This window comes from Saccopteryx bilineata, chromosome 3 (genome assembly GCF_036850765.1).
Source record: "Saccopteryx bilineata isolate mSacBil1 chromosome 3, mSacBil1_pri_phased_curated, whole genome shotgun sequence".
Lineage (NCBI taxonomy): Eukaryota > Metazoa > Chordata > Mammalia > Chiroptera > Emballonuridae > Saccopteryx > Saccopteryx bilineata.
Window position 1 is genome coordinate 239,790,485 of NC_089492.1, and position 12,670 is coordinate 239,803,154.

At 40.8% G+C, this 12,670-nt stretch overlaps 1 protein-coding gene across 10 annotated transcripts in view; it reads right to left on the reverse strand.

The window, feature by feature from the left end:
• Positions 1-820: 820 nt before the first annotated feature.
• Positions 821-12,670, reverse strand: part of PATJ (PATJ crumbs cell polarity complex component) — a 418,144-nt gene continuing 406,294 nt past the window's right edge. For 8 of the 10 annotated variants that reach the window (XM_066269036.1, XM_066269031.1, XM_066269034.1 and 5 more), the window contains 3 exons: positions 12,373-12,479; positions 8,519-8,642; positions 821-2,761 (listed from right to left, as the gene is read on the reverse strand). In XM_066269036.1, coding sequence (XP_066125133.1) covers positions 2,615-2,761; positions 8,519-8,642; positions 12,373-12,479 — 378 coding nt within the window. In that variant the 3' untranslated portion in view covers positions 821-2,614. The remainder of the gene's footprint in view (positions 2,762-8,518; positions 8,643-12,372; positions 12,480-12,670) is intronic. The other 2 variants (XM_066269040.1, XM_066269041.1) reach the window with 1 other exon arrangement.

Consider the following 12,670-nt stretch of genomic DNA (forward strand, 5'->3'; position numbering starts at 1 on the left):
TACTATACTAAGGGTTCTACTTGGGTTTTGCTCATTATAGTGCTAAGAATCCTACCCCCACCTCCAAGCCTTCCTAAGCGAAGAAACTAAAGCAATGGGTGATTAAATATATGTAACTTGGACAAGGTCACATGACTAGTAAGTTAGAATTCAAACTTAAAAGGTGCCAAGACTCACCCTCTGGACTACTATACTGGCTCCTCTGTGCCTGACAACAGACCTGGCAATTAATACACGAAATAGCTATTAATGGAGCTCAGATTTTCACAGGACACTGAAAAACTCTGTGAAAAGTTAGATTTTTTTTTCTATTAGGGGACAAAATGGCTGATGAGAAAAACAAAATCAGATACAGAAATTAAACTTTTTTTTCTTATACACCAAGACTCCACTTGCTCCTTAGGCAACTACATTTATTTAAAAGTTTAACATCTTGGACATATAAACATTCAGCAGTTTTACTTTTCCAGGTCTACTTCCCTCTCATGCTGACTCCAATTAGTGCTATCATTACTATACAGAAATGGCCCAAATGATGAAGCCACCACTGTGATAAATGTGGCTGAAAGAACTACCCATTTCACAATTCCCATCTTCATACCTCTCAGCTTGTCAGTCAGTTCTAATGCAAAAAAAGAGCCTCTGGCAAGGCAACTATTTCTTAGCTACGAAGGCAGAGGCAGCACCGGTTCCCAGAGCCCTGGTTCTGTCAACGTACTGCAGCAAGAACTATAAAGCATCACAATTTTTTTTTTTATCACTAGAGTTTGAGTGACATGACCTAAAAGCGTAATGTGTAAAGACACACAACAAAGATGTATTATTTCAAAATGTCTATTTAATGGCCATTCCATCAAAATCAAGCAGAATCATATTTCAAAAGTATACATATATATTATGTTAAGGTGCATTTTCAAGTTTTATTTGGGCTTCATTTCTTCTTGGATGCCTGAGGTGTTCTTGCAGATACAATTAATATAGAATGTTCAGAGATTGATAGCTTCTCATGCATTGAAAGGCAAGATCCAAACAATACTGCCTATCTTGGATACATTAGAAATTTCAAAAGCCACGTGTAATTTCAGAAAACTTAATACCAATCATGAAAGACAATTTCAACATAAAATTTAGGCACTCTATACTTTGGAATAGCCACAAAATATTCCAACAAGAGTTAATGCACTTTGTGATTATATCTACTCAAAGATAATTCTCAATTAAAATCTATACTTATTAAATAACATTTAAAATTAGAGGCCATTACATTTTGATAATAATTACTGTGAACTATTTGCAGCATTGTTTTTTAGTTAAATAATGCCAGCTTCTTCCATTAATGATGCTGGCATTCATCCTCATTGTCCTTTTTTTTTTTTTATAGGAGAACTTAAAACAGTCACTGATAAGCATCTTTTTTCTGCTAATACCTGAATAAGAATGTCCCTAACCAACCTTACAGGTAGTCTTATATTTTCCGCTATAGTTGCTTTCTTACCATGCAGAACTATAGCAAAAAAGGCTCCTTGGAGACCTGGAAACATTAGCCAAGGAGCCATCAGTGATTCCTCGGCTCAGCTTAGTTGCTCAATCACTTTGCGGCTAAGTACATCTACGTTCCTCTAGTCTGTGCTGCTAGACTGACCAGTATGGAGACAAGGAGGATAATTAAATTTGTCACTCCAAATTCCACAAGGCCAAGGCCTCCTAGACATTGTATGATTTGAGCCAAAACTTGCGGATCTCTGCAGTATGGTTTTGGGGCTTCCACCTCCTTTCTGAAGACGCAGGGGTGGGAATGATACTTGCCTACTGATATGTCATTAACTCCAGATGAACTTCCCAGACTCAAACATAATTTAGCATTGTTAGAATTCAGAGCATGGATGCTAATTGTTCCTGTTGAGAATACAGTGCTTTTGCTAGGTGGTCTGCATTTATGTAGCTATGAAAATAATTAGAAAGCCTTTCAGAATTTTTGGATTGCAGTCTGCAAACTGACTCATCATAATCACCAATGACTAATATATCAAGATCTATCCAGAGAACTGAATTTCAGACTTATTTGCCCATAAGCGGTAGAGAAGAGAGTACAATAATTTCCCATAGGAGAATTTCTTATTTCATCATGGGGATCACTGGTAAATTAATTATACTGCTAATGTTTTCTGGCGTACTTGAAGCGACAATTAGCATAAGTAAATCATGAGTGAGATGACAGTTACTTAACATTTGTTTTTGTTCATCGGAAGAGATCTGAGGTTACTGTTAAGCCTCTGTTTGCATAGGGATGGGGAGAGAGGGGCATAAGGAGTAGTTGTTAGTCTCAGCAAATTTCATCAGAACCAGTTATCACTAGTTGATAAACATCAATGTTATATGCAAAGCAGGTAGGACTCATTCGACCTCACCAGGAGGGGACAGATGCTGGGACCATTAGGGAGATGGTTGCTGAGTGGGAAGTGCATGAGAAACCCCAGCCATCTCTCCTGAGCAGAGAGCATGAGACAGTAAGAATGCAGGTGGATTTCAGTTGCGATTGCTTTTCGTCCTCTCCCAGAGCTCCATCTTCCTAGGGATATTCTACAACATCTATCCTGTAATCAGGACCCGCGGCTCATGACAGCACAGTTAAGATTACGGTCCCTCTTTGGCGTTTTAGAATGGCCACAGCTTGCTCATGAGTAACACCTTCTAGAGTCTCGCCATTAACTGCTAAAATCTGATCACCTCGCTTCAATCGGCCGTCATCTGCAGCTGCTCCCTACAAACAAGAAATATTCCAGTTTAATCCAGGGTGAAGAAATTAACATCCAAACAATATTAATATCATGGTGTGCATATTAAAAGCATAACTTTAAAAACTACCCATTGAAGTTATTTAAATAAGTAATGTTTTTAATTTAAAAAAATTAATAAAAACATAGGATATGTTATTGGAATAGTTACTGAATAATAACCATAACATACTAGTAGAAATGTAATAATATTCGTATTTCTTTTAATATGTAGGACCTTATTTTACTATTTATTGCTAAATGGAATTTGAATGTCGTGTCATATTCATAAATACGTAATACACAAATGAAGGCAGAAGTGAATCTGGTGTTAGTCTTACAGCTGATACCTTCATTATATGTATAGGGTTCCCACTGCATTATTATCTATCAGCACTGTGGTGATCTGTCAAAAATAAGTGTAGTCTCTAAAGGGGTGAGTTGTATGGTATATGAATTATATCTCAATAAAGCTGTTTTATATATAAATACACAAAAATGTGGCATTTCTAAAATTTTGTAATATCATATTCAAAAGCTTCAATGTTATGTGTCTTTGATCATCTAAATAGGTTTCTAAACGACTACTTTCATTCCACACCCAGTGCATGGCTTCTCAAAACGGCACAAAGCAAGTGAGACTTGGGCTTTTTTTCATTCTAAAGCTGAGTATCTAAAAATGGCATGATATTACTAGAAATATTTTGGATAGGCAAGGAAAGAAAAGGCCTAGAGAACGATTTACAGGAGGCTTTTCTCATCTGTTGGGGTAACTGTGAAAATCCCTTGAACAGTGCCGCAAGGGTCCTCCAAATGATCCTGAATTACTGGGGAAATTCAGGCCCACTGGCACCCAATACCTGACTGACTCATTTATTAGCTGAGTTAAGAGGCACTAACATTCCAGAGACCCGTGCCCACTGGTGGCATGGAGGTCCTGAGGTGGTGGGTGAATTATCTAGACTGAAACTGTGAAAAGGGGAAAATTCCTGAATGAAGCTATAAAAAATACTCAAAACCAGGCCTACACTGGGGTGAGGTGGGGGGGGATTCCAAAATTAAATGACTTGCAACTTTATTCAAATCTTTTTTTTTTTTTAAAGAAAGTGTATTAACTGCACTAAAGACAGAATTAAACAAGTAACTGATGAATAAAATCAGAATTACTTGGCTAAATTGACTTTGTGACATTTTACATGCTGAGATTTAAAGGCTTCAGTAAACATTCGATACTTGTGTCATTCATTTCAAAAGGCATGTTAAGCTCTTCAAGTTTTCATTTTCAGTAATGCAAAAGAGGGTCATTTTTCAACTTTCTAGGATCTGTAGACTATTTCAGGAGCTGTGGTGCTTGATAACTACTACTGGCCTGTATCTCCTCTCGTACATTGTTAGTGTGGCATTTGTAGACGAAGCAGGGAAGAAAAAAATATATGGTTCACAGACAGACCTCCATCTGGCTCTGAAATGTGGCTTTCACCCACTTGCTGCGTCCCAGCTTGCTCCCTTAGCCCTCCCAGTGCTGTGAAATAGGCACCGACTGGCTACTTTTCACCTGTTCTAAGGAGTAAATGTATGGCACACAGTATTGGCTCCATAATGGTGCGCGTATAATAAAATGAAACACTGGTGATGATCAAACTTCCATATATCACAGGCTCTGAAAAACTGCTCCCTACATTTTCAGAGTTGTTGAAGTCTTCAGGTCCATGTCGTTTTGCTTATGGTAAAATCTGGCTGCTGAAGGGACTCAGACCTAAAGTTGGCTTAGATTTTTGAAGTTTCCAACCAAACACCTGAATGAGAATGGACGGTTCTGGCAGCCTCTTAATCAGATTGACTTAAGTCTCACAAATCCTATATATCCAAAGAGTCTGTGAGGCTTCCTACTTCTAGAGGGGTAAAGATCTTGATGGGCTAAGTCAATTTCTTAGTTGAGTAAGAGAATTATTAAGTTAGGCTTAGAACACCAAAAAAAAGTTACATAAAAATCCATACCTGGTGGATATCTAAGATCCAACCTAAAAGATATACTTTTTTGCCTGACTGGTGGCTCAGTGGATAGAATGTCGACCTGGGACACTGTGGTCCTAGGTTCCATACTCCGAGGTCGCTGGCTTGAGTGTGAGCTCATCTGACTTGAGCACAGGCTCATTGGCTTGAGCATGGGATCATCAACATGATCCCAAGGTCGCTGGTTTGAGCCCAAAGGTCACTGGCCTGAAGCCCAAGGTCGCTGGCTTGAGCAAGGAGAGATCATGGCTCAGCTGGAGCTTCCCAGTCAAAACATGTATGAGAAGCAATTAATGAACAACTAAAGTGAAGCAACTATGAGTTAATGCTTCTCATCTCCCTTCCTGTTTCTCTCTTAAAAAAAAAAAAAGAGAAACATTTTTAAGATTATATGTTCATTATTAAAAAAAAACATGAAAAACATATAGCTTTAGACGTCAGAGTAATGGCGGAGTAGGAAGCGATACCGATAAATCTCCCCCAAAACTCAACAAGATCTTCAACCAGAAACAGAAAAACCTATACTTGGAGCTTCCAGATTCTTTGCAATACACCCAAAGGTATGATTGAGTGAAAAATTGGCTAAATATATAACCAAACCCCGAAGGAAATAGGGAGTAAGAAATGCTCCGCCTTCCTCACTAACCTAAACAGGGCAGCTTTCTCTGGTAACTGTGAATATAGAAACTGAGGCGGGCAAAGGGGGTGAATAGATCCAGGCCGCCGCAGCAAAAACGGCCGAACCAGGCTGTGGCCCAGAGATCCAAGCCGAGGAAAATCTGATCCTGTGGCAACCCGGGCAATACAAGCTAACATATAGCTTTAGTTTTTAGATCTTTTAAAATTTCTACAGGGAAATGTTTAGCTTAGTGTCACAATTTGTTTTAGAAAGACTTTGTTATTAAAAAATTCAGTTTTTTGAGTTTTTGATTCTTTTCAGAAAACTTTTAAATTTGGATATCTTGGTTTACTCCAACAAATTAAAAAAGAAAGAAAAAGTCATCAAATGAAATTTTATAGCAAAATCTATGGAACTACCTTAATAATAATAATTACTTGCATTAGATTGTACTTTTTATCAAAACTGACTGAACTAAGTAGCTTATTACCTAGGGCTTTAGAATATTCTCTTTTATTTTTATTTATTTAATTTATTTATTTTTGTATTTTTCTGAAGTTGGAAACGGGGAGGCAGACAGACTCCCGCATGCGCCCAACCGGGATTCACCCGGCATGCCCACCAGGGGGCGATGCTCTGCCCATCTTGGGGCGTCGCTCTGCTGCAATCAGAGCCATTCTAGCGCCTGAGGCAGAGAGGCACAGAGCCATCCTCAGCGCCCGGGCAAACTTTGCTCCAATGGAGCCTTGGCTGCGGGAGGGGAAGAGAGAGACAGAGAGGAAGGAGAGGGGGAGGGGTGGAGAAGCAGATGGGCGCTTCTCCTGTGTGCCCTGGCCGGGAATTGAACCTGGGACTCCTGCACGCCAGGCCGACGCTCTACCACTGAGCCAACAGGCCAGGGCCAGACATTCTCTTTTATTAATACAGAGCTTTTCATTTTCAGGTTGACTTTACAAAGAAAAGGTCCACTCCTTAAAAAATAAAACATACCAAGGATATTCACTATTTACTACTATGTTACGACTTACACAAGTGCTTCCTAAATGAGCACTTTCAACTGTTCAACTGGGACCTTTGAAAAGTGTGAGCTTCAGTCCTTTCATTATACCCATGACTCTTGTTCCACTGTGATTTGATAGCTGATTCTTTTTAAGAAACCCGCCAGCAACGCATGGCCACTGCACACTCAGTTGTATGTTCCGGTGGTCTGACAAAGGCTGCCTGCCCTGGTCTCCAGCCCTGTGCACTGTGGACAGGTGCAGCTGTACAGTCTGCTGAACTCTGGGCCTCAGGTCAAAAGGCCTTAGAAACTAACCAGTCCTCTTTCTGGATCGCAGCTGCTGTACATAGAGTTATGAACTGAGCTGGTGATTACGTCATTCTAGAGGGGCTTTTTGGAGGCACAGGCACATCTTGCTCAAAGGTGAGGGCAAACCTTGCAGCCCTTCCATTATCCTTATCTACATAGCTGGCTCTTTTAAAAGCAAAGTATAGTAACGCCTCCAGAGGGTGATCATCACAGCTACGTATGGTGGTGTCTCAGTGTCTCAGGAAGAGGAGGGTCGGCAGGGGGCTTTGTTTGCTCTGGGAATGCTCAGACTGGGGCAGCACGGGTATCTAGAATGTCTCTAAGTGGCCTTTCCCTTCCCTTTTGCCTGTCACCAAGTCAACAGATAGTGTTTAGGACTAGCACACTTTATTCTTCATCTTTTTTTTATAACATGCCTTCTTAAAAAGCATCTCAGCAAGATGGAAACAGGTGGGCACCTCTGCAGGTGCCTAGTGGGCCCCCAAACAAATGCCCAATGCCTTATGGATTAGGTCGGGTCATGGTAGGTGGTAAGATATGCACAGGTAAAAGCGGGCTTGTATTGAGTGTGTGGCATAGCTTTCTTGAAAAAGAAAGTATCTATCTTCTTTTGAAGACCTTTATTTCATTTTTTAAAGACCTTTATTTCTTAAGGAAAATAAAGCTAAAGGAGGCAATTGGATCGATTAATAAAGTGACTGTGATACAACCAATGAAAAAGAAAATTGTAATATCAATACTGAATACTTTTAAGAGATCTTCAAAATTTGTAATAAAATTAAATTCCAACTTTAAAAATCCCAATGAAGTTAAAAGTAACTTATCTAGAAGCCATCTGGAGGCATGCACACTATGACTTGTGTATTAAGTAGAATGCACTGGAATATTTAATTTCTGAAAAATTGTATTATCTAGTCTTAGTCTAACTTATTGGGCTGATGCTGCAAGTACCTGGCAGAGTATTGTAAGAAAGAAACCATCTTAAGCTCAAGTATCTTGAGGTTTTTTTTGTGATGGGCAACCATTAATGTTGCACTGACCCAAGGCTTGTACAAAGCTTTAGCCCATGTGGCCCTCTTGTGTCTGCTACCTTTTCTTTTTTCTTTCTTTCTTTCTTTTTTTTTTTTTTATAGAGACAGAGAGAGAGTCAGAGAGAGGGATAGATAGGGACAGACAGGAACAGAGAGAGATGAGAAGCATCAATCATTAGTTTTTCATTGCGACACCTCAGTTGTTCATTGATTGCTTTCTCATATGTGCCTTGACTGTGGGGGCACAGCAGACTGAGTAACCCCTTGCTCGAGCCAGCGACCTTGGGTCTAAGCTGGTGAGCTTTGCTCAAACCAGATGAGCCCACACTCAAGCTGGTGACCTCGAGGTCTTGAACCTGGGTCCTCTGCATCCCAGTCCGATGCTCTATCCACTGCGCCACCGCCTGGTCAGGCATCTGCTACCTTTTCTTAAAGGAGAAAGTCAAATCTTTGTTTTATCCCACAGCAATACTTCTAGGGCCTTTTTCCAAAGAGCATAGCCCTGCTTCTGATATTGTGTAGCTGAGAGAAGACACTCTTTAAAATCTACTAGCCTTGACTTTTGTAATAGGGTCCAAAGAAAATTACATTTCTGTGACTCCACTAGTATAAAAGAACTTGTTTTTCACTAGTCTGGTGTGAATTTCCTTTAAGATTAAAATGAAATAAGCATATATGTACACATCCAAGTATAGTCCAAAATAAACCCAAGCACTTAAAAAAATCTCACCTAGGTTTAAAAAAAAAGTATGGTAAAAAAGGAAAAAAATACCTTTGCAAATATAGTCTTGACATAAATTGGCAGGTCTCCATGGGGACTTCCATAACCCCCTACAATACTAAACCCCAATCCTCCAGAGCCTTTCTCCAAAGTAATAATCTTAGGTGGAGGTGTTCTGAAAACACAATGCATGCTGTTTAATTCAAGAATAGATATTGAGAAGGAATTTCATTTTCATGGAAGAACACAGATTTGAGAGAGACTTTCACACTGCGAAACTATAAGCTCAAATCAAACTCTGAGAGCAATCTAAAAACATTTTAAAATTTCCCAAATCATGCCGAACTAATGACCAATGATCTTCATGTTTTAGGAATTTCTCTTTCATAAAACCCAGTTTTCTACCCTGCTCACAAAAATTAGGGGATCAGGGAACATGCAGCTACTCCAGTACTCTCAGTCTTCTGTATAGTGCATTTTCACCAATGAAATAAAAGTTGATTTTGCATCTCATTTGCATAATCAAACAACTTTCTTTGACTTGTCGTTTGCTTTTCTGATGTTCTTATTTAATTAAAAAAAATCAAATGCTTTTTCTTATCGCTTCATAATCATTTTGAAATATTCCCTAATTTTTGTGAGCAGTATATTTACAAATAAAGTCATGATGCTGAAATTGTCAAAGCATCTTTCCATATGCTTAGTTTTGAACTCCTGACTAACTTAACACTGAATGGAACTGTCTTTACACCCTTAAAGAATGTGCATGAAGACAGGGAGGTGGGATATCACTTTCACTAAGTGTCTGCAGGTGGACTTGTGTCTTGAACAGGTGTTGGTGGCCTAATACCTCAGTAAAGTGCTGTTCCTTTTTCCCTGAATACCCTCACACACCTGCTCCACCACTTCCACCTTGGTGGGGATGCATTCTTCCAAAGCCACCTCATTGTGATGCTTCTCTTGGGAGAATAAGCCACACCTTCTTGGTGCTTCCTCTGCACTCGACCCACTTTTCCATCATGGCTCCTGTTGCATTGTGATTAAGTAACCATCTTTCTCCTCTACTAGATCACCAACTCCTTAAGTCTTAATCACCTGAGTATTCCCAGCATTATGTACCGTGCCCGTCACGAGTTCAGTATCATGACTGTGTAAATGAGAACTGAAATCCAGGAGAGAAGAAAGAAACCAAAGTAAAGCGAAATGGATAAAGACAATCTGTTTCAAATGCATCATTTAGATTTTCAAAGCTTCGTCCAGTGTGGAAGTCATCTCTCTCAAAAACAACATGGCTAAACATTAAATTACCCATGTGGGTTCAAGCAGTGAAATCAAAACTTAACTAATACCAACTTCTTATTCCAAAACGTGGTTGTCCAAAGGGTAAAAACCTGAAGGCACTCCGACACCCCAGCCTGTTTGCCGCAGGCGGCTGACGTTTGGGTACTGGCAGCATCGCTTGTTTTGCGGCAGCGTGCATGTCCGAGGGGCAGAGTGAAGTGGTGGGTATGGAAACTCAGTCACTCCCATGGTTAGAAACATTTGCAAAACTGGGATATAAGCAGTCTTTGATGTGCTGTTCTGTTTGACTAGAATATTCTTCCCTCTCCCCCTTCTCAATTTTGTCTCACTTAGCTTAGGCTTGACTTCGGCTGCTTCACACCAATACCAGTGGTTTGTCGATAGACGTACTGGCTGCTTACACCAGGCATCCGTAGTAATGTCTGAGAGTCTATGTCATATAACTCACTGACTGCTCTGAATGCCACTCTTGTTTTTTTTTGCAACTACTTTAAAACTCAGCTTCAGCATTAGTGCCTCCAAGCACACTCCCTAATTGTGCTATGCCCCTCGGCCATGGTTTCGCAGGACCCTGGGCTTGCTTCTCTTTCCTTGCACTTGGCTCTCCTGTGCTTATCAACTCTTTTTTTTTTTTTTTTGTAACTACGAATTTATGAGTCTGTTTCTCTGGTTCCCTGGCAGTTCCTTGAGGACTGGGCCAATGCTCTCACCTATGTTTCTAAGTCTGAATCCTCGGGACCCTGCACTTGTGCGGTGTCTCACCTTAGACAGGCACTCAATGAATGTCTGCTGAAATCACGATGAATTACCCTGTGGCTGAATGGTAATGATGTCACAAATAAGGCTCTACCTTTCATCACTTTGTGGCCTTATAAGTACTCTCAGTAATGGCCCACTGGCTAGACATGAACTTGATTTATGTTTCTGCTTTCAAACACAGGGCCCACTTCCAAGGATACTGAAATGGGAACCTAGATGTCCAAAGCCATTGTTTTAGAATTAGCCCCTGGGAGGGGGGCATCAAATCATTAGAGACCTTTATAATCGCGCCTATTCACAGTTAGAGAGACCTGTTTCAGGGTAGAGGGAGGAATGCATCTCTGCATCTCCACTGGCAGCATCAGATGGAGTTTGCCTCCATTAACCTCACATTTTCAATTAGTTTTAATTTTTTGTGTAGAAGACAAGTAAAAAAAAAAATCTCTGAATATTCACAGTGGTTGGATTATAAGTGACTTAAATTCTTTTAAGCTAGTGGTTCTCAACCGGTCAGGACCTGTGTAATCATTAAAAAAAATATGGACAAAGCCCTGGCTGGTTGCCTCAGCGGTAGAGCGTCGGCCCAGCATGTGGAAGTCCCAGGTTTGATTCCTGGCCAGGGCACACAGGAGAAGCGCCCATCTGCTTCTCCACCCCTCCCCCTCTCCTTTCTCTCTATCTCTCTCTTCCCTTCCTGCAGCCAAGGCTCCAGTTGGAGCAAAGTTGGCCTGGGTGCTGAGGATGGCTCCATGGCCTCCGCCTTAGGTGGTAGAATGGCTCCGGTTGCAACGGAGCAATGTTCCAGATGGGCAGAGTATCGCCCCCTGGTGGTCATGCTGGGTGGCTCCCGGTCAGGCACATGCGGGAGTCTGTCTCTCTGCTGCCCTGCTTCTCACTTCAGAAAAAAAAAAAAGGACACATCAAAAAATGCTAAATGTATATTATTCTTCCAATAAAGGTTCTGTTATTTTTTGAAGGACAGGGCCACTGAAACTTAAAAATGTTTTATTCAGTGTTCATGTATTTGTCATATTTCAAAAGCATACATTTTTATTACTTTCATAATGAGAAGACAGTAAAATGAACTTAGTTTTATATTCTTTCCTCAAGAAAAACAAATCCAAAGATGTTAGATAAGTTGATGAAATACTAGGAAAAAGTTGGGAATGGCTGTCCAATAAACCATTCACATCAGATGACAAACACGCAGTGAGCACCCACTAGTGACCAGGCACTGGTGGTACTGAGAGGAATCACTTTAGGCGGCATTTCTGAAAGTGTACCCCGCCTGCCTATCTGTAGCAAATTCCCTCTGGAGACTCCACTGTGAACCACCTGCTCAGAATCTCTGAGAAAGGGGCCATGGAAATTAGCATTCTTAAATATGCTCTTTAGATTATTTTTATGCACATTCTAGTTTGAGAAACACAGCTTTAATGAGCAACTTTCACTGCAGTGACTGGTTTTAATGAAGGATGCCAGCAAGTATTACAAGATTTTGCTTAGAAAACAGAGGAAACCTGGTTCCTGGCATAATAAAGCAGGGTGCACCTGGGCTGTAAAGCTGTGGTTTCTCAGGGGAGAAGGTGGAGGCACCACGTCAGAGTGACCAGATGCAGGGCGTGCCAGCCCTGCAGCCACATCTTTAAGAGCTCAAGCAGTGGAACAAAGCTCTGTGAGAAACAGAAAATCCTGGTGCTTTCTTGTAGATTTTCTACAAATTAAGAAATATAATGCACATTTCCCCTTTCCTCTTCTTTAGAGAATATGCTTTAGAATCTGCAGCAGGTCTCACTGAGCTTTGCCCACACACATAACAGGCACTCTGCACCTAGAACACTCACTCTGTGTCTTCCAGATGGTGGTCAGCAGCGGGGGAACCGAGGTGGCCACCTGTAGACAAGCTTTCCAGTTGAGTTGCTATGGCGCTTATATTGGTATCTGCCACAACCTGGGGGAAAAGTTAGAACAAGACAACCCATTGTAAGTCAGGGAGCATTCGAGAAACCACAGCATGTCCAATGGCCAGCTCTCAGTCCTCATCTTATCCAGCCTATCTGCAGCGTTTGACCCAATGGATTTCTCTCTCTCTCTCAAACTATTCTCTCATTTGGCTTCCATGACACTGCCCTAGTAAGGTTT